At 41.7% G+C, this 26,911-nt stretch overlaps 1 protein-coding gene across 1 annotated transcript in view; it reads left to right on the forward strand.

Annotated features, from left to right (window-relative positions):
- Positions 1–23,188, forward strand: part of SHQ1 (SHQ1, H/ACA ribonucleoprotein assembly factor) — a 138,310-nt gene extending 115,122 nt beyond the window's left edge. The window contains exon 11 of the mRNA XM_003785493.2: positions 22,465–23,188. Coding sequence (XP_003785541.1) covers positions 22,465–22,987 — 523 coding nt within the window. The 3' untranslated portion in view covers positions 22,988–23,188. The remainder of the gene's footprint in view (positions 1–22,464) is intronic.
- Positions 23,189–26,911: the final 3,723 nt, after the last annotated feature.

Genomic DNA, 26,911 nt, shown 5'->3' on the forward strand with positions numbered 1-26,911 from the left:
GTTGTGGCGGGCACCTGTAGTCCCAGCTACTCGGGAGGCTGAGGCAAGACAATCGCTTAAGCCTAAGAGCTAGAGGTTGCTGTGAGCTGTGACTCCATGGCACTTTACCGAGGGTGACAAAGACTCTGACTCAAAAAAAAAAACCAATCTCCTGGCAAATTGTCATGAGAGCCTTCAGCTCTGAAAAAGAACACAGCTGGTAATGTAGCTAGGTCGGAAGGCTTTTAGGGGATTGGGATGCTGAATGGATTACACGTGGGCATAGTTTCTGAGCCCTTACCTCTTGGTCTTTGCTAGTCAGTCCTAAGGCCCAGCCATTGGGACTCCCTGTCACCCCCATCACAGCCCTCCCTTTTCCAACAAGGGCCTGCATTCAGGAAATATCTCTTGAATGTTAAATGCTGCAGCTCCTAGGCCCAGCTCTCTCACAAAGGGAAGGCAAGTTAAATACTTGTCCCTATTAAATCAGTGAGCTGTACTGAAGGGCACAGTGTGTTGTTTCGTTTAAGACTATGAGACGATACAGCACAGGAGACGGCCACTCAGCATTGTGACTGGCCTTTGTGAGACTCTCTCTGTACTCTCTCATGCAGTCCCCGTTTTCTCTCTACGAAGATAAAGGTTTCACATTGTATTTAGATAGCATGTTAACCATGACTCAGAGTGAGTGGGAGGAGGCAGAGCTTTTGTGACATGTCAGCCATTTAATAAGTCCAGCAGACATCACATTGTTTTCTGATTTTGTAGAACAAGACTGGCATTAAGAAATCATAGAATGGAAGTAGTGTGGAGGCCCACACCGGTAGTCCCAGCTCCTCGGGAGGCTGAGATAGGAGGATCGTTTGAGCCTGGGCGTTCATGTTGCAGTGGCTGTGAACACGCCTGTGAATAAGCACTGTGTTCATAGAATGGTTCTGGTTTAATCGGCTCATACCATTGTGGCATGTGTTTTAGGAAGACATTTCACTGCATGTGATAACAGTAACTCCATAAATATTCTGAATTTTGGAAGTTTTGCCTCCCACCGTAATGCAGCGCCCTGCACGCTCCAGCCTGTGCGCATCAACACGGCAGACATGCCAACACTCGAGTATTTTCCTGCCTCTGTCTGTGAAAGCCACGTAGCACGCACACTTTATACTCTGCAACTGAGGGAAAACCTGGCATTTAGAACAAGCCTATAAAGAAAACACATGAAGTCACTTGACCTAGTCTTTCTAGAGTGTGCCAAAAAATTTGGACGGGGTCATTTTTTCTTCTGCTTTCAAGATGAGGAAGTGGAAAGGACATGCTGTGAAAATGGAGCCAGGACGTCTACTTCTTTAGGCCTCGGAACTCTCCTCACACCTAAGGGTGGTATGAGTCGTGGGAGGCCAAGGGCAGAGCGTCCCAGCTGGGGCTTCCTGGCACCACAGAGAGGTTTCGGGTAAACAGAAACCCTCACCCTTCAAGATGGCAGGTAGGATGTGGGCCAGCCTGGTTGGTTTACTCACGCGTCATGCCAGGCAGATGCTGTTTTCTGTGTGTTCCGTGGTGTGAATCAGCTTGGGAAGCATTGCCTTAATTGGACCGCTCTAGCCGGGCTCTCTGACATAGTGTTTTAGCTGAATTCTGAATGCATGGGAAGATTTGGGGATGTGCATTCCAGGAGGAAACAAGCACAAAGGGCTTAAGGTGAGAATTTTGTTAGTGTCAGGGTACTGATTGGAGCCAGTGAGCAGTGACCTGGACAGGAATGGTGGGTGATCTCCCTGGGGGGTGTACAGGACCAGGTCTCACAGGGTCTTGTCCTCATTGTAGAGTTTGGATTTTATTCTGTTTGGGAAGCTGCTGCAGGCTTTTCATGGGAATATCACTATCATGACATAGAAGTGTAAAACTGTAGCTTTTAGATTTGGAAGGGAATTAGAAACAAACTCATTTATTCCCCTCATATGTTATTATGTGAAAAAAACTTTTCTGTGCCTTGCTATTTTTTTTTTTTTTTTGAGACTGCGTCTTACTTTGTCACCCTCAGTAGAGTACCATGGTATCATAGCTCATAGCAACCTCAAACTCTTGGGCTCAAGAGATTATCTTGCCTCAGCCTCCTGAGTAGCTGGGATTACAGGCACCTGCCACAGTGCATGGCTAGAGATGAGGTCTTGTTTTGGCTCAGGCAGGTCTTGAACCTGTGAGCTCAGACAATCCACCCACCTCAGCCTGCCAGAGTGCTAGGATTACAGGTGTGAGCCACCTTGCCCGGCCTGCTATTGTATTTTTTAAGTGATGTATGTCCTTCTTTTCTTTTGTGAACTGGGGAACTTATGAAATGCCTTCTAATTTGTGTTCTGCTCTAAAGATCTTGATTGCTGCATGTCCTTCTGTATTAGCCTACTTTAACAAGTTACCACAAACTGGGTGGATTTAAACCAGAGGAATTTGTCTGGACACCTGTAGCGCAGTGGTTATGGTGCCAGCCACACACACCGAGGGTAGCGGGTTCAAACCCGGCCCGGGCCAACTAAAACAACTGCAACAAAAAAATAGCTGGGCACTGTGGTGGGTGCCTGTAATCCCAGCTACTTGGGAGGCTGAGGCAAGAGAATCACTTAAGCCCAAGAGTTGAGGTTGATGTGAGCTCTGACGTCACAGCACTCTACTGAGGATGACATAGTGAGATTCTGTCTCAAAACAAAATAAATTTTAAAAAAATAATAAACTACAGGAATTTATTTTCTTATAGTTCTAGAGGCAAAAATTCCAAAATCAAGGTATCAGTAGAAATGGTTTCTTTTGGAGACTCTGGGGGAGAATCTGTTTTGTGGCCCCTCTGCTGGCTTCTGGCAGTTGCTGGCAGCTCTCGACATTCCTCTCATCTCTGTCTTCATTGTCATGTGGCATCTTCTGTCTGTGTGTCCTTGTGTCTTTACAACATTTTTTCCCCAAAACTCCAGTCATCAGATTGAGACCCATTATAATCCAGTATGACCTCAGCTTGATTATAGCTGCAAAGACCCTATTTCCAAGTAAGGTCACATTCTCAGGGTCTAGGGTTTAGGACATGAGCATGTGTTTGTGGGGGACACAATGAAATCTACAGTACCTTCCTTCTGCTGCCACCTTTATAGTGATTGACCTCCACTTAGCTTAACTGAACCCACATGGTCATTTTACCTGAACATTTAATAGGTCAAACTACTATATCATTAAACACCATTTGCCCTTTTCGTATGGATGAAATATTGTCAGAAAATGGACTGAAGAGCTCTGTCTCAGCCTGAGACTTGTGTTCCCTGTTTCCAGGTCCCTTTTTATCCAACAAAGATATTTTTGTTTTATACTTAACTAGCTATTTGGTTTCACTCTTAAATTATTTATTTCCTGCCTTATACTAGAAATTATTTAAAGCATTTCTCTGTGTGTGTGTGTGTGTAAAACAAGATGGCATAACTTAAAGGTGAAGATAAAAGAAGGGAGAAAAAAGGTAGAAACAAAAAGAAAACGGAGGCCAGGAAGAGCTGCAGGTACATTCTGTCATGCGCATGGGCCACAGACTTGAATTTCCTAACCGCTCTTATGGAAGGGGAGACCTTGTGAGTCGCACGGTTCCAAGAGCTTCACGGGGCTGTTTTTCAAATCAGCCCCGAATGCCAGCGTTTTGGATCACAACGAAGCAGGTTTCAGCAAAAGCAGTTCTGCTGTGGAGTAGACGGAAATGTGGCAAATTTATGAGACCCACTTTTCCATCTCTGGGAATTTGATCAGGTGTGGTGTAAATGTAAGGCAGTTTCAAGGGCAGGATGGAACGGTTTTTGATGGACATTGTACCTTTTTTAACCCGTTTATCACCTCACCCGTCCACTAAAGGTGGAGGTTCGCAATAAGGCCAAGGATGGCTCCTCTGAGTTTGGCTAAACCTTCCTAAGGCATTCTTGTCACTATTGCCTTGCCATTGCAATTCTTTTTTAACCTGAAGTCATTAGTTTTGCTCTAAAAGTTGGTGTATGTATGCGTATGTGGGGGTGCATGTAGTATGTATATGTTTACGTATGGACTGCTCTCAAAAGGAACCACTGGAGCCAGAGCCTGCCTGCCCGCCTTCAGCTCAGCTGCCCTTGCCTTTGTCTGATGCAGGGTGCTTTAAAACATGTAGGCATCTGTTTATCATTTGAAAACTCAAACAAATGATTCTTGATATAATTGTGAACCAAGAGAAAACGATATGTGAGTTTACACACCTATTAACATATATAAAGGAGTACTCTGCTTGGGGCCTCTAGGCTTTTTTGTGATAGTATGACAACTTTTTTGCCCCTCCCTGGCCCAGTTTTTCTATTTTTCCAACAAGGGTAATGCCAGTACATATCTCACAGGGTTGCAGTACATGAGTTTACTATGAACTTGGAACTGAACCTGTCACAGTCAGCACTCAGGAAGGGTGAGCAGCCTCTATTAACTGATGCCATGAGGGACCTCTCAGTCCCTTTACACAGAATCTCAGAGGTGGCTGAGTCTTATTATAGCTGTTTGCCTTAATAATTTGACTATTTTAAAGACATTTAAAAATTGTATCTTTCTCCCTTTTGGGGGGATTTGTAGTCCAGTGTATGTGTATATATTTATGAGCTAATGAATATTTTTATCCTCTTAAGCACTAGGACTAGAGTCTATAAACTTTTTTTTAAAAAGGCAGTGGCAGGCCAGGCACGGTGGCTCCCGCCTGTAATCCCAGCACTCTAGGAGACCAAAGCAGGTGAATTGCTGAGCTCAAGAGATCAAGACCAGCCTGAGCAAGAGCAAGACCCCATTTCAACTAAAAATAGAAAAACTGAGGCAAGAGGATCACTTGAGCCCAAGAGTTTGATGTTGCGTTGAGCTATGATCATGCCACAGCACTCTACCCAGGGCGACAAAGAGAGACTGTGTCTCAAGGCAATGGCATAATTGTTGGAATTGTCTTGAGAGCTTTTATTAATCTAATCATAGACTATTATAATAGGCTGTTTTCATAAAAGAGCATGTAGGTTTATTTTGTAATTTTCTTTCTTTCTTTCCTTTTTTTTTTTGAGACAGAGCCTCACTATGTTGTCCTCAGTAGAGTGCTGTGGCGTCACAGCTCACAGCAACCTCCAACTCTTGGGCTTAAGCAATTCTCTTGTCTCAGCCTCCCGAGTAGCTGGGACTACAGTAGCCTGCCACAACGCCTGGCTATTTTTTGTTGCAGTTGTTTAGCTGGCCTGGGCTGGGTTTGAACCTACTACCCTCAGTGTATATGGCTGGCACCTATAATTTTCTTTTTGTTAGTCTTGCTCACATTTCAAGAAGACAAAAGTTTAGCTGGGCGTATATACTGGCGGGTGCCTGTAATCCCAGCTACTTGGGAGGCTGAGACAAGAGAATCACTTCAGCACAAGAGTTTAAAGTTGCTGTGAGCTGTGATGCTGTGTCACTCTACCAAGGGGGATATTGTAAGACTCTGTGTCAAAAAAAATAAATAAAGGCTCGGCACCTGTAGCATAGTGGTCACGGCGTCAGCCACATACATTGAAGTTGGCGGGTTCAAACCCAGCCCCGGTCAAAGCAAAAAATAGCCAGGCATTGTGGCGATTGTCTGTAGTCCCAGCTACTTGGGAGGCTGAGGCAAGAGAATCGCTTAAGCCCCAGAGTTTGAGGCTGCTGTGAGCTGTGATGCCACAGCACCCTACCGAGGGCAACAGAGTGAGACTCTGTCTCAAAAAGAAAAAGACAAAAGTTGCTTTCTGCCAGGGACTTTTGGTAAATGGTCACTATTGTGACCCTAAAGAATGGCTCGATACTAATTGCTTTCTAGCTTCAGTCTCCTCCTGGTGCATTTTTTCTAAACTCAGTACATCATAGTCAAGCTGATTTCCCCGTAGGAATTGAATAGCACTGAAAGTTTCAACTGTCTTTTTCAAAGATTAAATAATTTCTATTACTGTCATAGCAACCACCATGTAAGTAGTTGAAAGAGAGCAGGTGAGTGAGAACAGCCCTTTGAACCTGGAACTTTGGGATTAACACCCAGTTGCAATTCTTCCAATTTAGGTCACACAAACTTTCAAGCTGCATCAAAGCAGCCTGTCATACCAACTTCATCTGTAAAGTGGAAGGATCGGAGTAGATGGTTCCTGTGCTCCCTGCAAGAATGAGCTTTCAGTGGATCTTTCTGTTACAGCCACTTAGGTGTCGCGCAGGAAGCCCTTCTTTTCAAATAATTGGTTATCTGAGCTTTTGCCCTTAGAATGTGACAAAGGGCAACAATGATGTTCAAAACAAAAATACTCACTAATAAACAAGCCACTTCATAAGTTTTATCTCCATTCTGGTATATCTAGCATGTCATTTCCTGTACAGCTTCTCGATCAAAGAGATTGTTAATGACGGGGATAGAAATGTTTTTCACTGTTAAAAACACATTTATGTGGTACCATCTTTCCCCCCAGCATCTTGCCAGTATTTTTGTTTTTTAACCTCTTCGCCATTGATCTGTGTGGTACAGATAAATTGTAAATTGAATAAAAGAGCAATAATTTCACAAAAGCAGTGAAAGTGATATGGGAGATGTGCTTGAACCACACGCAGAACCACTGACCATGAAGCTTGGAAATATGGGATGGCTTAACAATTGAGGCAATAATGGTGAAATTGCTACAATAATAGTGAAATTGGGGGAAAGTATTTTTGAATATCAGAGAATTGATTTGAACATCACATGATGAAGAGTACCTTGAGAAAACTGATATTGTTGATTATTTTTTGTAAAAATTCTATTATTCTGACTTGGTGCCCATGGCTCAGTGAGTAGGGTGCTAGCCACATATACTGAGGCTGGCTGAGGCTGATGGGTTCAAGCCTGGCCCGGGCCTGCTAAACAAAAGTGACAACTGTAACCAAAGAATAGCTGGGCATTGTGCCCAGTGCCTGTAGTTCCAGCTACTTGGGAGGCTGAGGCAAGAGAATTGTTTAAGCCCAAGAGTTTGGGGTTGCTGTGAGCTGTGACTCCACGGCACTCTACCCAAGGCGACAGAGTGAGACTCTGTCTCCAAAAAAAAAAAAAAAATTCTATTCCAGAAAAACCATCATGAAGTGATGAATGTTAGATGGTCCTATACTTTTGTTAGAACAATTACAAATATAATTAGTATTTGTTTCATTCTTTGTTTATTTTGAGAATTATTACATGGTTGCAATTGTGACCAATATGTTAGTATTGTTGGTATTTTATCAACTTTTTTTTTAGTTTGTAGTTTTATTTAAAGGTAAAGTTTTAACCTTTTCATCACTATTCACTATTAAATTTTGGTCTTCATTTTAAGTTGATTCACTTTAAGTGATATTTTTTTCTGGTCTTAATTATAATCCGTTAGTGAGCATCTCCACTATCTGTTACACTTATAGTGGGTGTACTATGTTTTATAGAGTCCCTCCCAAGTTCATGTTCTTCCCAGAACCTCAGAATATGACCTTATTTGGAAATGAGTGATTGCAGATATAATTAGTTAAGATGAGGGCACAGTGCAGTAGGGTGCCCTCTTAACCCAATACGACTGGTGTCCTCATGAGAAGAGAAGATGCATTGAGATACACACAGGGAAGTTGGCCATAGGAAGTCACAGACACACAGGGAGAACACCTGTGACTACAGAGGCAGAGCATGGAGTGATGGGTGTCCAAGCCGAGGAGCACCAAGGATTGCAAGCTAAGAGAAAGTCAGGGAAGAGAGTCTACCCTCAAAAGGAACCAACCCAGCTAACACCTTGATTTGGGACTGGTAGCCTCAGAAACTGTGAAAGAATACATCTTGGTTGTTATAAGCTCTCGATTTGTTGTAGTTTGTTATGGCAGCCCTTAGGAAACTAATACAAGGAGTTTTCAAGAAAGTATTTTACTGATTTGTGGACTAGATGTTATTTCTCAGACCCCAGACTCACAAAATGGTATAAAGGCCAGTAGGAAATCAGATAAAAAGTTATTTCATTGACCCAAACTGAATATGGTTTAAGTAACTTTTTTAAAAATTATTTGGGATTCATTGAGGATACAAAGAATTAGGCTGCATTTGATTAGATAAAATCCCTCTTATAATTATGTCCCACCCCCAAGAGGTGTGGCACACGCCATGACCCCTATCCTCCTCCCCGCTCCCCTCTCTGCACTTGCTCGTTCCCCTGTCCCTCACCCCCCATATTAGCTCATCTACTGCCTTCATATTAAAATTGAGTACATTTAATTCTTGCTTCTCCATTCTTGTGATGCTTTACTAAGAAGAATGTGTTTCACCTCCAACCAGGTTAATACAAAAGATGTAAAGTCTTCGTCGTCTTTAGTGCCTGAATAGTATTTCATGGTATACATATACCACAGCTTATTAATCCATTCCTGGGTTGGTGGGCATTTAGGCTGTTTCCACATTCTGGTGATTATAAATTGAGCTGCAATAAACAGTCTAATGCAAATGTCTTTATCTTTACAATAAAAGGATTTTTTTTTTTCTGGGTAGATGCCTAGTAATGAATGGGATTGTAGGATCAAGTGGGAGGTCTAGTTTGAGTTCTTCGAGGACTCTCCATACTTCCTTCCAAAAAGGTTGTATTAATTTGCAGTCCCACCAGCAATGTAAAAGCGTTCCCTTCTCTCTACATCCATGCCAGCATCTGTAGCTTTGTGACTTTGTGATGTGGACCATTCTCTCTGGGGCTAGGTGATATCTCAGGGTAGTTTTCATTTGCATTTCTCTGATTATTAGGGACAATGAGGATATTTTCCTGTGTTTCTTAGCCATTCATCTGTCTTCTTTAGAGAAGGTTCTATTCCTGTCTCTTGCCCAGTGATATATGGGATTGTGGGTCTTTTTTGTTGATTAATTTGAGTTCTCTATAGATCCTAGTTATTAAGCTTATGTCCAATTTATAATATAAAAATATCTTTTCCCATTCTGAAGGTTGTCTGTGTGCTTTGGTTGTTGTTTCCTTTCTGTGTAGAAGCTTTTCAGTTTAATTAATTCTCATTCATTTATCTTTGTTGTTGTCGTGATTGCCATGGAAGTGGCCTTCATAAAATCTTTCCCCAGGCCAATAATCTTCAAGTGTTTTCCTCCCATTTTCTTTGAGGATTTTTATTGCTTCATGCCTCAGGTTTAAATCTTTTACCCATCTAGAATCAATTTTTGTGAGTGGAGAAAGATATGGATCCAGTTTTGGTCTTTTACGTGTAGTTATCCAGTTCTCCCAACACCATTTATTGAACCATTTATTTTTTTTTCCCAGTGTATGTTCTTGCTTGGTTTACCAAAGATCAGGTGGTTGTAAGAGGTTAGTTTCATCTCATGGTTTTGTATTTGGTCCCAAATGTCAGTGTCTCTATTTTTTGTGCCAGTACCGTGCTTGTTTTGATCACTATGGACTTGTGGTACAGTCAAAAGTCTGATAAGGTGGCAGCCCCGGCTTCATTTTTATTACTAAGAATTGCATTGGCTATATGGGGTTTCTTCTGGTTCCATACAAAATGAAGAATTATTTTTTCCCAATTTTTGAAAGTATGATGATGGTGTTTTAATGGGGATTGCATACAATCTGTAGATTGCTTTGGGATGTATAGACATTTTCACAATGTTGATTTTTCCCAGCCATGAGCATGATATGCTTCTTCCATTTGCTAATATCATCTGCTATTTCTTTTCTTAGGGTTTTATAATTTTCTTTGTAGAGGTCCTTCACCTCTTTTGTTAGGTATATTCCTAGGTATTTCATTTTCTTTGACGCTATGGTAAAGGGAATTGTGTCTTGATTAGCTTCTCATCTTGAATGTTATTGACATATACAAAGGCTACTGATTTATGGACATTGATTTTATATCCTGAGACATTGCTGTATTTTTTTAACACTTCAGGAGTCTTGTGCTTGAGTCTTTGGGTTTCTCTAAGATCATATCGTTGGCAGAGTGAGAGTTTGACCTCTGATTTTCTTGTCTTGCCTGATTGTTTGGCTAGAACTTCCAGCACCATGTTGAATAGTAGTGGAAATAGAGGGACAACCTTGTCTGGTCCTGGTTCTAAGTGGAAAAACTTTCAGTTTTATGCCATTTAGTATAATATCAGTTGTGGGTTTGTTGTAGATAGCTTTGATCAGATTCAGAAATGTGCCACCTATGCCTATATTCTTAAGCATTCTAGTTAGAAAACAATGCTGAATTGTATCAAGTGCTTTTTCTGCGTCTGTTGAGAGGATCATAATGATCTTTCTTTTTGCTTCTGTTGATATGGTGAATTACACTTATGCACTTGTGGTATGTTAAACCAGCCTTGCATCCCTGGGATGAAACCTTGATTGTGATGACTTTTTTAAATGTGTAGCTGTCATCTATTGGCTAGGATTTTGGGGGTTTTTTGCAGTTTTTGGCTGGGGCTGGGTTTGAACTCACCACCTCCAGCACATGGGACTGGCGCCCTACTCCTTTGAGCCACAGGCACTGCCTTATTGGCTAGGATTTTATTGAGGATTTTGCATCTGTATTGATTGGTGAAATTGGTCTGAAATTCTCCTTTTTAATTGGGTCTTTTCCTGGTTTTGGCATCAGGGTGATGTTTGCTTCATAGAACGTGTTGAGGAAGATTCCCTCCTTTTCAATTTTCTGGAATAATTTCTACAGTATGAGTGTAAGCTGTACTTTGAAGGTTTGATAGAATTCTGGTGTGAAGTGATCTGGACCAGGGCATTTTTTTTGTTGGGAGATTTTTTTTCTTGTTTCTTCAATCTCAGTTCTTGAAATTGGTCTGTTCAAGAGATCTATTTCTTAAGTCTAGAGAGAGGGTGTTATTCCAGGTCCTCCACATTGTCCAATTTCTGGGTATAGAGTTTCTTTTGTAGTACTCAAGAGATGATCTCTTGTATCTCTGTGGCATGTTATTATTTGCCCTCTATTGTTTCTTTTTCTTTTTTTTTTCCCTCAGAGACAGAGTCTCACTATGTTGCTCTTGGTAGAATGCTGTGGCGTCACAGCTCACCGCAACCTCAAACTCTTTGGCTTAAGCGATTCTCTTTCCTCAACATCCCGAGTAGCTGGGACTAAAGGTGCCTGCCACAACACCTGGACATTTTGTTGTTGTTGTTATTGTTGTTTAGCAGGCCCAGGCTAGGTATGAACCACCTGCCCTGGTGTATGTGGCCGGCCCCCTAACCACTGAGCTATGGGCACTAAGCTTTTATTATTTCTGATTGAGGTTATTAGAGATTTTACTTTTCGGTTTCTAATTAACCTGGCGAAAGTTTTATTGATTTCATTTTTTTCCCCACAGAACCCACTTTTTATTTTGTTAATTTTCTGAATGAGTCTTTTGTTTTCAGTTTCATTAATCTCTAATTTAATTTTGGTTATTTCTTTTCTTCCCCTGGGTTTGGGAATAGATTGTTCTCTTTTTCCAGTTCCATAAGATGGTTCATGAGTTTGTTGATACTCTACCTTTCTGGTTTTTGAATGTAGGCATTTAATGTGATAAATTTCCCTGTTAAGACTACTTTTGCTGTATCCCACATGTTTTGATAACTTGTGTCTTCATTGTTGTTATGGTTGAGAAATTTGACGATTTCTTGTTTATCTCTTCCTGAACCCAACCATCATTCAGCATAAGATTGTTTAATTTCCAAGTCTTTGTGTGGGGATGAATGTTTTTGTTGGAATTGAGTTCCATGTTTATTGCCTTGTGGTCTGAGAAAATAGAAAGTATAGTTTCTATTCTTTTAATTTTGCTGAGGTTTTATTTACATCCTAAAATGTGGTCGATTTTGGAGTACGTACTATGGGCTGATGAGAAAAATGTATATGCTTTAGCTTTGGAATGGTATGTTCTATCTATGTCTATTAATCCCATTTGTTGTAGGGTCATATTTACGTCCTTTGTATCTTTGTTTAGTTTCTGTTGAGAGGATCTGTCCAGTTATGTCAGAGGGGTGTTCCAAGTTCCTGGCTTAGAAGATCTGTCCAGTTCTGTCAGGGATGTTCAGGTCCCTGGCTATTCTAAGGTGTTCTGGGATATAGTATTGTTCAGCCCCATCGAGGTCTGTTTCATAAATCTGCGAGCATTTAAGTTGGGTGCATAAATATTTAAAATGGAAATGTCTTTTTGTGTTGTTCTTTTGATGAGACCCCTCTTTTCTTCTGATTTCCATTAGCTTGAAATACAATTTTCCATCCCTTAACCCTGAGTCTTGATTGTCCTTCAAGGCTAGGTGTGTCTCCTGGAGACAGCATGTGGATGGCTTGTGCTTTTTTGTTCATTCAGCCAGCCCATGACTCTTCTGTGGTGAATTCAGTACATTGCCATTTATTGAGAGAATTGGTAAGTGTGGTGGAGTTCTAGTCATCTTATTTTGTGAAAGTCCATTGTGTAGTTTGATCCTTGCCATCGTGGAAGCTAAGTTTTGACCTTTAGCTTCTGGCTGTTTATTTTGCTGATGGTCAATGTTGAGAATAGGTCTAAGTGTTACCGTAGAGCTGGTCTTGTGGTGAATTTCCTTAGTGCTTGTATATTCATAAAAAATTTGATCTCTCCATCAATTTTGAAGCTTAGTTTAGCAAGATACAGAATCTTGGCCAAGTTGGGCACGGTGGCTCACACTTGTAATCCTAGCACTATGGGAAGCCAAGGTGGGTGGATTGCCTGAGCTCACAGGTTTGAGACCACCCTGAGTGAGCTCTTGTCTCTAAACATAGCTGTGGGTTGTGGTGGGCACCTATAGTCCCAGCTACTCAGGAGGCTGAGGCAAGAGAATCACTTGGGCCCAAGAGTTTGAGGTTGCTGTGAGCTAGGACATTATGGCACTCTACAAAGGGTAACAATGTGAACTGTCTTTTTAAAAAAAAGAATTCTGTGCTGAAAATTGTTTTGTTTAAGAATATTGAAGGCGTGTGACTATATTTTTCTGGCTTGGAAGGTTTCAGTTGAAAAGTCTGCTGTCATCCTAATGGCTCTGCCTCTGTAGGTGCTTATGCCTGGCTGCTGGCACAATTGGTTCTTTCATCTTGACTTTGGACAGGTTCATTACAATATGTCTTGGAGAGGTTCTGTTTGAGTTGAGAGGACCCAGGGTTTGATATCCATCTCAGAGGGGTGTATTGGGACCTTTAGTAAAATTTAGGAAGTTTCCTTTTATGATAGTTTCCAGTAGAGCTTCCATTCCTATGGGACAATCTTCTTCCCTCCAGGAATCCCTATTATTTATATGTTTCAACACTTCATGGAGTCTCATAGTTCTCTAAGCGCCTGTTCTGCTTTCTCTCTCTTCTTTTCTGCCTCTTTACCTGGGCTAACTTGAAAACTTTATCCTCTAGCTCTGAGGTTCTTTCTTCTCCATGGTCTAACCTATTTTTTGATACTTTCTACCACATCTTCATTTATTTATTTATTTTTTGAGACAAGAGTCTCACTTTGTCACCTTTTGTAGAGTGCAGTGTCATCACTGCTAACAGCAACCTCAAATTCTTGTGCTTAAGCAATTCTCTTGCCTCAGCCTCCCAAGTAGCTGAGACTACAGGCACCCACCACAATACCTTGCTACTTTTTGGTTGCAGTTGTCATTGTTATTTAGCTGGCCCGGGACAGGTTTGAACCCACCACCCTCAGCTCATGTGGCCAGCACTGTAACCACTGTGCTGCGGGTGCTGAGCCTCTCTTGCCCTTTTTTTTTTTTTTTTTTTTTTTGTTGAGACAGAGCATCAAGCTGTCACCCTCAGTAGAGGGCTGTGGCATCACAGCTCACAGCAACCCCCAATTCCTGGGCTCAAGCAATTCTTTTGCCTTCACCTCCCAAGTAGCTGGGACTACAGGTGCCCACCGCAGTGCCTAGCTACTTTTTGGTTGCAGCCATCATTGTTGTTTGACAGGCCTGGGCTGGATTCGAACCCACCAGCTCAGGTGTATGTGGCTGGTGCCTTAGCCACTTGAGCTACAGGTGCTGAGCCTCTATTGCATCTTTAATTCTCTGATTGTCTCCTTCATTTCCTTAAGCTTTGCCATATCGGTTCTATATTCTACATATCTCTCATCTGACTTTTCATTCTGTCTTTCCATTTTCTCATCCATTTTTTGTATTGTCTTTATTACCCTAGTTTATTTTATTTATTTATTTATTTTTTTGAGACAGAGTTAGAGTGCTGTGGCATCACAGCTCACAGCAGCTCAAACTCTTGGGCTCAAGGGACTCTCTTGCTTCAGTATCCCAAATAGCTGGGACTACAGGCATCCACCACAACACCTGACTATTTTTTTGTTGCAGTTGTCATTATTGTTTTAGCTGGCCAGGGCTGGGTTTGAACCCGCCAGCCTGAGTGTATGTGGCTGGCACCCTACCCACTGAGCTACAGGCACCGCCCATATTATCATATTTTAAATTCCCTTCTATCAAATCCATTAATTCTTTATAGGTGGAGTCCTCTGCAGGAGCTGCATCATGGTCCCTTGGGGTAGTTCCTCTGTTTTGGTTTTTTTTTTTTTTTGAGACAAAGCCTCAAGCTGGCCCCCTGGATAGAGTGCTGTGGCATCACAGCTCACAGCAACCTCTAACTCCTGGGCTCAAGCAAGTCTGCTGCCTCAGCCTCCCAAGTAGCTGGGACCGTAGGTGCCCACCACAATGCCCAGCTATTTTTTTTGGTTGCAGCCTTCATTGTTGTTTGGTGGGCCCAGGCTGGATTTGAACCCACCACCTTAGGTGTATGTGGCTGGCGCTTTAGCCACTTGAGCTGTAGGGGCCAAGCCCTGTTTTGGGTTTTCATGTTGCCTGAATTTTCCTGTTGGTTCTTCCTCATGTGTTCTTTCTTCTTGTTCGCCTCCTTGTCCTCCTGTTTCCTTCTCACTGCCTCCTTTGCTTCAAATTATCTTGTCTCAGAGCTTAGGTCTTGAAGTGACCTCAGCCTGAGCAAAGCCAAACTCTTCCTTGTGGCCAGATAAACCGAAGTCCTTGCTCTTGATGATAACATGTTGCAGTGTGTCGCCAGGACACAAGGTGGCACTGTGGTTTTATTTTAGAAGATAGCACAACCTGCAATCTCTATGGTCCTTTTTCCAAACTTAGTTGCCTTTGTTGATCTGATCACCTGATTGTTTCCTCAGCATTCGGACCTTGCATAATCCCTAATGTTGGGATCTTTTTTTTTTTAAACACCATTTTCAGCCATTGTGGCTATCTTTAAGGTCCTGTTCCCACAGAGCCACACCACAGGTCCCACCAGCAGTGCCTATTGAGAATAGGTCTAAGTGTTACCTGTAGAGCTGGTCTTGTGGTGGTGAATTTCCTCAGTGCTTGTATATCCACAAGCCAACCTGAAGCTCCCAAGAGAGATGGGCGCCCCCTAATGTTGGGATCTTAAAGTTCACAAGAAACCTTTAGGGGCAGGAGCCACCATGCCCTCTCGACTCCAGTTCCATGGGGTGTAGGAGTTACTCAGCGTGTCCCAAGAGTAGAGTTCTGATTCCAGCAGGCAGAATTAAGACGGCTGTGCTTTAGCCCCCTGCTAAGAACTTCTCCTGACCTTCCCACAATGGCTGCCCCCGGCCACTAACACCTCAGCATGGCTGCCTTGCCAGCCACCAAACCTATGGCAAATCCACTCCAACCGGCATTCAAATCTGGTTATTGGATACTGCTCAAGTCCACCCACTCTTGCAAGCTTTCCACTCAACACACAGCTTCCCCAACAACTGAAAACTCTGGAAAAGGTTCCTCCCATTGTGGACCTCTATGGGGGGCCAGCTGATCCTAGCAGGTAGCAGTCACTTGCCTAATTTGTCAGATTTCCACCACTCTGGATAATATGCTGTATCCAGCTCACCACCTCCATGCTGTGCTCCCTGATCTATGACTCTGTGTAAGGTTCCCACAGGTTGGGTTGTCTCTTTTTCCCCAGTCATTCTAGGAGAGCTCAGTTGAACTATCCTGGTCCACCATCTCTTGCCCCTCTAAGTAACTCTTATCTTGCCATTTTCTCTGTATTAAATTAATAGTTTCTTAATTACTGAGCTGGAAATGTTTTTCGCTGTTAAGAATAAAAACACAGGGGTGGTGCCTGTGGTTCAAAGGAGTAGGGCACCGGCCCCATATACAAGAGGTGGTGGGTTCAAACCTGGCCTGGCCAAAAACTGCAAAAAAAGAATAAAAACACAGGGTCAGGCATTGTGGCTCAGGCCTGTAATAATAGCACTGTGGGAGGCTGAGGCAGGTGGATTGCTTGAGCTCAGGAGATTTAGACCAGTCTAAGTCAGAGCAAGCCCCGTCAAAAATAGAAAAATTAGCTAGGCATGGCACGCCCAGGCCCCAGTAGTCCCAGCTACTCAGGAAGCTGAGGCAAGAATATCACTTCAGCCTAAGAGTTTGAGGTTGCTGTGAGCTGTGATGACACAACGGCACTCTCCTCAGGGCAACAAAAGTGAGCATTAAAAAAAAAAGGATGGCACCTGTGGCTCAAAGGAGTAGGGCACTGGCCCCATATGCTGGAGGTGGTGGGTTCAAACCCAGCCCTGGCCAAAAACTGCAAAAACAAACAAACAAACAAACAAACAAAACCCCAAGGCATAAGAACATACAATTCCATTTTCATCTGTGGATCAGTTGGTATTTATTTCTCATGTCAGATTCAAGAGTGAAGATAAGAATTTCATTAGCAACTTATGCTTAAAACCAATGCATTATCTTTTAGATCAGGCCAGAAAAATGTGTTTTGGGTAGAGGATCTTGTAGTTTGGAACTTTTTTTTTCCAATAGAGAGGAGTGACGATGGATCATTACCATAAACACCCTATAAAAAGAAACTTGAAGTTGGGCTGGATGGCATACACCTGTAGTCCCAGCCACTTGGGAGACTGAGGGGGAGGATTGATTGAGGACAGGATTTTGAGGCTGTGGTGGGCTATGATTGTACTGTGAATAGCCGCTGAACTGCAACGTGGGCAACCTACTGAGACCCAGCCTCTTTAAAAAAAAAAAAAGAAAGAAAGAAAGAAAGAAAGAAAGTAAGTTGATGTGCTGTTTGGCCCCAGTTAAACCCTGCGACTGTGTGTGTGGTATGCTATGAAATTAAAAGGCCAAGCGAGTCAGTAAACATCCAGTATGAAATGTCTACAATTGTCTCACTGGAGTCTTTTCCTGCATTATCAGTTGCTGGCTTTAGTCTCAGTATGTCATGCCTGGCAGGCTACTAGGTTTGGAAAGAGGAAATGAAACCTAGTCAGTTACTATGAGATTTATAGTGATCCTACTATTGGAGGAAGTGGTGAAAAGTTGATTGATAGTTTGGGACACAACTACAACAAGAAACAGGATGTGTGCTTTCCATTTATACCTAGTTCCCCTCCCCACTACATTTCAGGGCTCCTTTTGCATTTTGTTTTGGCCATGGATCCCTTCTTTCCCTCCTAAACTAAGTCACCAAACTCAAAAGAATTGAGGAAATTTTATATCAACATGATAAAGGCATGTACTTTCAACTGTCACTATACTCTTACGCAGTAGTTACATTTACTGTAACGTGTTGGCAACCTTTGATTTAAAGAAAATTCCTCCAAATAGGATATTCTTTCATGTATGTATAAAGAATGAAAGTATTTTTTTAAGGTAATGATGGGACTGCATTTCCAGTAACTTTCTAAGAAGAACTTGTTTTGAGTTTGATTTAGTAAAATATGATTTTGCATGATCCAATTGTCTGTTTTAAATATGGAGTAAATTCTAGAGTTTAGAAAGAGTGACAGATTAGGACCAGCTCTAATTGTATCAGTTAAAAAACAAAATAACTACTCTTTCATGGCTTAATTTTTCCCCCAAAGAGTACATTTAGGGAATAGTGATAACTAGAATATCTGTTAAAATAATTGAATAAAAACAAATCCAATTTTCATTCCTCAGAGTATGGGTCATATTCTACACAATGCTATTCTGAAATTTAAATCACTTTTTATCCTAGCAGAGAGTTCAGGAATGTTTCTTCCATAAACTGAAAAGTTTAAATCAGAACTTTAATATTAATTTAGGAAATTAGCTAGCTTGAGGTAGCAAAAGTGAGATAGTCAGAAATAGAAAAGAATCAGCTTGGTGAAGGATCAGAAATGAAATATATATATATATATACACACACACAATATATATATTAATGCTGAAAGTGAGAAACTTTCCTGAAGGTTAAAAATTCACATGATTTGGTTATAGTCAGGACTTGCTATTTGGGTCACAGGGCTCATCACTTTCCTGTCTGTTTTACACTTGACAATTTCTAGTCCTGCTATGTGCCAGGTATGTTCTCTGAGGTCAGCCAGAAACAGTAACAAAGATCCGAATAGTTGCAACTTGAGAATTGATGTATCTAATATGTTCAGTGATATTCACAAAAATCATTCAAATTTTTGTCTCCTTTTCTAAACTTCTATAGTTAAAGCTTAGATGTATATTTCATTTAACATTACTAAGCTACAGATTTTAGTCACAGTAGCTTTGAAGGCTTCTGGGCCTTGTGCAAGTTGGAACTTGCTCCTCCAGAAGATGTTGAGTAGAGCTCAAATTGGAAAGAAGTGGAGTGTGTGTTCTTAAGAAATGAAACTGGAACTGGCCCACACCTGTAATCCTAGCACTCTGGGAGGCTGTGAGAGGCGGATTGCTGAGCTCAGGAGTTTGAGACCAGCCTGAGGAAGAGTGAGACCCCCATCTCTACTAAAACTAGAAAAACTAGCCAGGCATTGTGGTGGGCATCTGTATTCCCAGCTACTCAGGGGGCTGAGGCAGGAAGATCACTTGAGCCCAAGAGTTTGAGAGTTTGAGGTTGCTGTGAGCTAGGCTGACGCCATAGCACTGTAGCCTGGGGCAACAGAGAGACTGTCTCAAAAATAATGAAACATTGCAGAGCCTGTGTATTCCTGGGAGGGCCTGTGGTGGAGGGGCCTGGTGTCCTGGCTTTGGCTTCTAGTCTTGACTGTTCCCAGTTAGCTGGGTGAACTTCAGCAGCTGTCTTCACCCCTACAAACCTTGGTTTCTTCATCTGTAATGTAGAAATAATAATGAAAATGGTTCACAGGGTGGTCATTAGTGGCAAGTGCAGTGATGTTTGTAGAACATCCTTGTTTTGTGCATTGTTAAAAGTATTCATGACTTTTAAAAGGGAAATAATGTAGTCATCGAAGTAAAAGCTTTTATTTTAAACTTTTATTTCTAATATTGTCCATTAATAGGACGCATTGTCTCTTTCCCAGGTTTGTTACTCTTTATCTCCTAAAGCTGTGTGTCACTACCCAGAGAGAACTCCCCGTTTAGGGAGAAATGAAGCAGTGAACTAGTTCTTAGACTGTCGGGGTCCTGGGCCAGAGAGGCACTAAACTGAGTCTCCAGCTCTGGCCAAATCCTTTACCACTCGTAGTCAGGGTTTCAAAATGTACAGTGGACGTCATCTACAAGTATCTTGAACATGGATGCAAATTATGTTGAAACCATCTTATTCCGTAACTGTACTTTTTTAAATGTCTCAATCTGATAAAAGTTCAACCAGGGTATGCAGCCCTGGTGAACTGACTCCAGCTGATCTCATCTTGGTTTTCCTCTTTACCCTAGCCACCTCCCCTTTTCTAAACGCTCTGGAAATTCTGGCACTGAAACCCAGGGCTTCCCTTGCTTAAGAGGAAGTTACCCATCAGCGGTGGTTGCTCTCCTCATTCATTGGTGCCTCCCCCCCAGCCACCACTGCTTCTAGTTACACATAAAGGGGCAGCAGGGGCAGGGGGCCCGTCCCTGCACAAACTCGTTATTGTGCTATATACTTTGAGAAATCGGGTCTCTGGTACATTGGCCACTTAGGTGAAAATATCTCTGCCCTTTATCTCCCATTGCACCATCCATTCACATCAGCTCTACTGAAATAAAGCCTCATTTTCCCAATATTATGGAATGGATTACATGTTTACAAATGAATTTGTAAACTCACCCTCATCTGGTTTATCTCAAGGCCACTGAACGTACAGTCATTTCATCTTTGAAATCACAGAAGCATAGAAATTGTGTCAGCATGCTTTCCATTTTCACTCATTGCCACCTTTCTTCAGTTGTCACATTCAGGTTGTCCTCTTTAGAATAATGAAGAGATAGTCTTGGGAGAAATACAGTTTGTGTTATGATGGTTCTTTTGGGAACAAAAACGAAACAATTAAATGATGCCAGGCACATGGCTCACACCTGTGATCCCAGCACTTTGGGAGGTCAAGGCAGGAGGATCACTTGAGGTCAAGAATTTGAGTCCAGCCTGGGAGACATAGCAAGACCCCATCTCTATAAAAAATTTAAAAATCAGCCAGGCACAGTGATATGCTCCTCTAGTCCCAGCTACTGGGGAGGCTGAGGCAGGAGAATCTTTGAGCCTAGGAATTCGAGTCTGCAGTGAGCTGTTATTGTGCCTGTGACTAGCCACTAAACTCCAGCCTGGGCAACAGAGTGAGACCCTGTCTCTAAAGAACAAACGGACAAGCAAATACCATTATATGCATACAAATTAATAGTAGAAAAGTTTATTGTAATGTTACAAAAAATATAATGTAATGTTACAAACCTAGCAGGTAATTTAGTAAACAAATCTTATGAAAGAATATATAATGATTTTTTAATAAAGAAGAAAAGCATTCCATGCTGCTTTCTGATACTGTTTTTTCCCCCATTTTTGTATATTGTCATATTGTGGGCAGGTATTACATTCATATAGGTTTAAAAATAAAACAACATGTTATGGAGGCGCCCTCTCCCCATCATCCTCCATCAACCCCTTATTTCCAGTTCCCACCCTTTCTTCCCCACATAATTTTTTGTTTTCTGTTGTTGTCCAGAATTACTGAGAAGTATAGAAGCAGATACAAATACTTGTTTCTGTATCTTTTCTGGTTTCTTTTTTAAGTGAATGTACTATATACATACAGTGTACCTTTGGTTATTGTTAAACAATATGTCTGAATTGGCCCATGGAGAGTTTCATTCATTGTGTAACTACCATAGGCTATTCCTTTGTATGGACATGCCATAACTTATTTAACTAGTCTCATATTAAGGACATTTGGTTGCTCCTATTAAAAACATTGTTATAGTAAATAACCTCAGACCTATGTCATGCAGCATGTGTGCTACATGTGTTTCAATTCCAGACATGGGGCTTGCTGGGTCAAGGGTATGTGCATTTTTAGTTTTAAAGTGATTGCCAGGTTCTCTTACATAGGGGTTATAGCTATTTAATCTTCCTCCAGTGATATATTAAAACACCTTTTCCCCCAGCAGTCTTTCGTAACAGAATGTTATCAAATGTTTAAATATCTATCTGCCAATCTGATAGATGTGAAAAATCTGCCTTCATGTCGTTAATTTGTATTTCTTTTTTTTGTTTTGTTTTTTTGAGACTGTCTCACTATGTTGCCCTCAGTAGAGTGCAGTGGCATCACAACTCATAGCAACCTCAAACTCTTTGGCTTAAGTAATTCTCTTGCCTCAGCCTCCCAAGTAGCTGGGACTACAGGTGTCCACCACAACGCCTGGCTTTTTTTGTTGTTGCAGTAGTCATTGTTGTTTAGCAGGCTCAGGCTGGAGTCAAACCTGACAGCCTCAGTGTATGTGGTTGGCACCCTAACCACTAAGTTACAGGAGCTGAGCCTACTTTGTATTTCTTTTTTCTGACTAAAGTTAAACATCTTTTTATATATTTAAGAATCATTTGTATTTCCTTTCATGAGAATTGTCTGCTTGCATCTTTTGCCCATTTTTCTGTTGGATTGTTCCATCCTTTTTTTTTTTTTTTGAGACAGAGCCTCAAGCTGTCACCCTGGGTAGAGTGCCCTGGCATCACAGCAACCTCCAAATCCTGGGCTCAAGCGATTCTCCTGCCTCCGCTTCCCAAGTAGCTGAGACTACAGGCGCCCACCACAGTCCCCAGCTATTTTTTGGTTGCAGCCATCATTGTTGTTTGGCAGGCCTGGGCTGGATTCGAACTCGCCAGCTCTGGTGTATGTGGCTGGTGCCTTAACTGCTTGAGCCACGTTAACAACCATTTTTAAGAACTCTATTAAAGAGAATTAGGCTGTGGTTTGGGATTTGAGTTGCAAATATTTTCTCTAATTTTGCTTTAGTCCTCAACGTCATGATTTCTTTCTTTTTTTTTTTTTTTTTGGACCCCCAAAAAGTTGATTGTTATTTAGTTGAACTTTACCAATCTTTTATTTTGTGGCTTCTCAATTCTGAGTCATTGTTAGAAAGGCCTTCCTCATTCTACAGTCATAAAGGAAATCTGTGTTTCCTTGAAATGATTCAATAGTTTCATTTTTTACATATATATCTTTGACCTGTTATGGGATTTATCATGGTGTGAAGTATGGATTTAACTTTATTATGTTTATTTTTCTGAAGCTATTGTCCCCAGGCCAATTAATGAGTAGTCCTAATATTTCTTCTTAAAATGTTTTTCAAGGTCCAGAAAGTTAGCAGCCCTTGCAGAAGCCTTAAAGGAAGTTTCCCTTACAAAAGCTGAGCTGGGATTAGAACTGGAAGAACTGGAGGCCGCAGCACTTCTTGTCCAGGAAGAAGAAACTGCATTAAAAGCAGCCCAGTCAGTTTCCAAGCAGCAGACACTTTGCTCCAGTTCAGAGGTAGACGATTCAGAGGAATCAGACAGCACCCCATCATCTGAAACTGAAGACTCAGACTTGGATTCAGAACAAGAAGGGCTTGAAGAGAGTCAGCCTGAGACAGTCAGTTCTTTGCTAGGTCCTTTTCTTGAGGAAAGTAGTGCCCTGCGTATTGATGGCGGGATGTGCAGAAACATAGCTGTCCAGAGGCCTGGTGTTGGTCAGGAGAAGCCACTTGCCTCTTCCCAGGCTTTTGGAGTGTCTGGGCCCCTGATAGAGGAGCTTCAGGAACAACTGAAGACTACAGTTCAGGTTTCAGAACCTGAGGGCGCCACTGCTGTAAGCCACAGCACTATGCAAGAATGAAACAGCCCTGATGCTCCAAGTAATTGACTCTCTAAGTGGTTTTATTTGTTGTGGAGGATATCGCAGATTTGATTTTATTTACTGAATTAGAATTTCTCATTTACACTTTGTATTTTTTCTTAGTATATATAGTCGGCCTTTCATATTTGTAGATTCAAACAACTAAAGATTGAAAATATTTAAGAAAAAATTGTATTTGTACTGAACATGCACAGTCATTTTTTTTCCTTGTCATTCTCTAAACAATACAGTATAACAGGCTGGGCGCGGTAGTTCACACTTTTAATCCCAGCACTCTGGGGAGATCAAGGCACAGGGACTGCTCAAGGTCAGAAACTCAAGACCAGCTGGAGCAAGAGCAAGACTCTGTCTCTACTGAAAGGAAAAATTAGCTGGGCATCGTGGCAGGCACATGTAGTCGCAGCTACTTGGGAGGCTGAAGCAGGAGCCCAAGAGTTTGAGGTTGCTGTGAGCTTGGCTAATGCTGTGGAACTCAAGCATTGGCAACAGAGTGAGACTCTGTCTTTAGGAAAGGAAAAAAAAAAAACATATAACAACTATTTCCATAGCATTTACATCGTATTTGGGTATTATGAGTAGTGTAGAGATAATTTAAAAGATATGAGAGGATGTGGGTACGTTCTATGCAAATACTATGCCATTTTATATCAAGGACGTGAGCATCTGAGGATGTTCAGCTCTGCAGGGCTGGGAGTCCGGGAACCAGTCTCCCGCAGACGCTGAGGGATGACTGTACAGCACTGTTTTCAGTGAGCTAATGTTTATGCCTTTTGGTTTCCTGTTGTAACTTTTTGTTTTAACTTTATAGTTCTAGATGGAGATAATATATTGTTCTACTGCTAGACTCTCTAGAATGTAGAGGTCATTAATATTTTTATTTTAACTTTACTGAGACGTACTTGACACATAATAAACTGCATGTATTTAAAACATACGGTGTGACAAACGTTGGCATGTGTGTCCTCCAAGTATCATCCCCGGGTCTCCTTCTGGGCTTTTGTTATTCCTTCCTCCCACCTGTCCACTTGTCCCCAACCCCCAGGCAACCATCAGTCTACTTTCTGACACTGTATGTGAGTTTTCATCTCCTAGAATGTTATGTAAATTGAATTATTCAATATGCATCTTCCTTTGGTCAGGTTTGTTTTACTCAGTATGATTTTGAGATTCACTCATGTGGTAACATGTGCCAGGTTTTCTTTTTTTCATTGCTGAGTATTATTTCATTGAATAGATTTGTCCACTTACCTATTGATGGACATTTGGGTTGTTTCCAGTTTGGAGCTGTTATAAATAAAGCCATTATGAGCATCTGTGTACAAGTCTTTCTGTAGACATATGCTTTCATTTCTCTTAGGTAAATAGCTGGGAGTGGAATGACTAAGCCATATGGTAGGTGTACACGTAATGTTTTAAGAAAATGCCCAACTGCTCTCCAACATGGCTGTACATTCCCAGCAGTAGTGCACGAAGGTTCCGGTCGTCCATATGGTTGTCTTCTCTTGATCTAGTCAGTCTTTTAAATTTTAACTATTCCAATAGATGCAGAGATCTTGAGGTCTTTAATTTGCATTTTCCTAAGACTTATGGTGTCAAACATCTATTCATGTGCTTGTCATCCACTTATCTTTTTGACATATCTGTTCTCATCATCTGTCAGTTTTTAAAGCTGTGGTATTTGTTTTCTTGGTTTCTAGTTTTGAGAGTTCTTTATAAATTCTTGATAGTCTTCATCACGAGTCCTGTTTTCCTGCTTCTTTGCATGCCTTGTAATATTTGCTCAGCTGCCAGACATTGTGATTTTGCCATGTTGGGTGCTGGATATTTATTCTTACAGACATTTTTTAGCTGTGTTTTGGGGTGCTGCTAAGTGGCTTGGAAATAGTGTGATTCCAGAGCAATGCTCATTCTAGCATGAGTTATTCCCCAACATTGATGTTCCCGAGTGTTCTCCCTGTGCCCTATGAATTCAGGGTATTTTCAGTCTGGCTGAATGAAGGAGGCACTCTTCCCTGTATGAGTGCTGAGCACTGCTCCCTCCAGTCTTTCTGGATGGTTCTTTCCCCAGTCCTCATCACTAAGTACTCTCTTGAATACTAGAGGAGGACTCTCTTTCTCCAGCTATCCAGGTCTCTCTATGCAAGTCTCTCCTCTCTGGATTTCTATCCTATCGTGCAGACATTAGTTGCCTTGGTCTCCCCAAGTCTTCATTCAGCTCTGTCTCTTAAACTCCAGAGTCCCCTGGGTTGTCTTTCAAGGTAGTAAGTAGGTAGGGCACACAGGACTTACCTGTTTTTTCTTTCCCCTCGGGATCTCTCTCTTTCATTGCCTCATGTTGAGTGTTTTGAAAACCATTGTTTATTTATTACTCCTGTTTGTCTTTGTTGGTTCTATCAGGTGGGAGAACGAATCTAGTCCCTAATACTCCATCTGGACTAGAAGTGTAAGTGTCCATTAATATTTTAGATGTAACTTTTCTCACTTGAGCATAAGCTGCTGGGGCAGTGGGATCTGTGTCATGTCTTATTACTTAATCATCTGTGCCCACACTGTTAAGCCCTCCATAAATATTTGTTGAATGAATGAACAAATGAGATAAACCAATTTGCTCTGGTGAGGAAATGAAAGGAAATATGATAGACCTCAGTAGTATATTTTTATTTCAAGAAAAGGTATGATCCCTTTTACTTTGGGTTTATAAAGGTGGTATCTGTATTTCTGACATGAATTCTCGTTTGTATAACTGGGATTGTGGGTGACTGTGCCATTTAGCATGCATGTTAACTCCTGAACACTCTAACAGTTTTGTCAAAATGTGTTCAAGATTTCGCTCAGGCTCCCCAGAGAGCTTCCAAATTCTTATGACCATTGAAAATGCATTTCTCCTCAGTAATATAAATACATTACCTGAAACCAGTTTGAAAAAGCATCACCCATAACTCCCCTCATTTCCTTTCACTAAAATCGAGCACATTGAGCAAATCCAGTCTTGTCTGAAAGCTCAGCGGCGATCCCGGCAGCAGCTGCAGGGGCTGTCCTTGGCTGTGGTTCTTGCCATCACCCTTTCACTTCCAGAAACGTGGCCTCTGGTGTGGCTGCCTCTGTTGGCCTCATCAAGGTGTTGAATGATGGCAAGGTATACAAGCCTTCAATGCCTGGGGAGGTGAATTCACACAGGAAGGCACTGCTCTTCTGCCAGAGTGAGAACAAGAAGAACACCGGCCTGGAGGAGGACAAGGAGATGCTGGTAGATGATGTGGGCCTGAATGTTGGGGATCCCTATGCCATCTTTATCAAGATGCTTCCAGATACAGGCTGCCACTATGCCCTCTATGATGTGGCCTATGAGACCAAGAAGAACAAGAAGAGGATGTCCTGTTTATCTTCTGGGCCCCTGAATCTGCAACCTTAAGAATAAAATAATCTATGCTAGCTCTAAGAAGGATCAAGCATGAATTACAAGTAAACTGCTACGACTATCCAGTGGCTTTTGGAGGAGAATGGCCAGCTGATCCGCTGTATTGTGGAGTCTCAGAACATGGGCCAGGCGAACGAGTGCATCCAGTACCAACGTGTTACATAGAAATCTCATTTATTTGGCTACCATTGCAGATGCTAGCCCTACCAGTTCTTCAAAAGCAATGGAATAATCTTCCAGTTGGCTGTTGTGAAGAGTAATAGAATGTAACCCATCTCCTAAGAAATGGAGACAGGGTCTTTACCAACTCAGCTGCTTAAATCATGAATGAAACTTCTGTGGCTCTTTTAAAAATGTGAAGAAAGCTACCAACTTAACTATTTTCAATGTAAATATTTATTTTAATCATTAAGCAGATCCCTCAAGAATTTGGCCCCAGGTGTCCTCTTTCCTGAACTTGGAGCATATCTGGATAAACAGATATC

Source organism: Otolemur garnettii, unplaced genomic scaffold (assembly GCF_000181295.1).
Source record: "Otolemur garnettii isolate 467f Iridium unplaced genomic scaffold, OtoGar3 scaffold00015, whole genome shotgun sequence".
NCBI classification, from domain to species: Eukaryota; Metazoa; Chordata; class Mammalia; order Primates; family Galagidae; genus Otolemur; species Otolemur garnettii.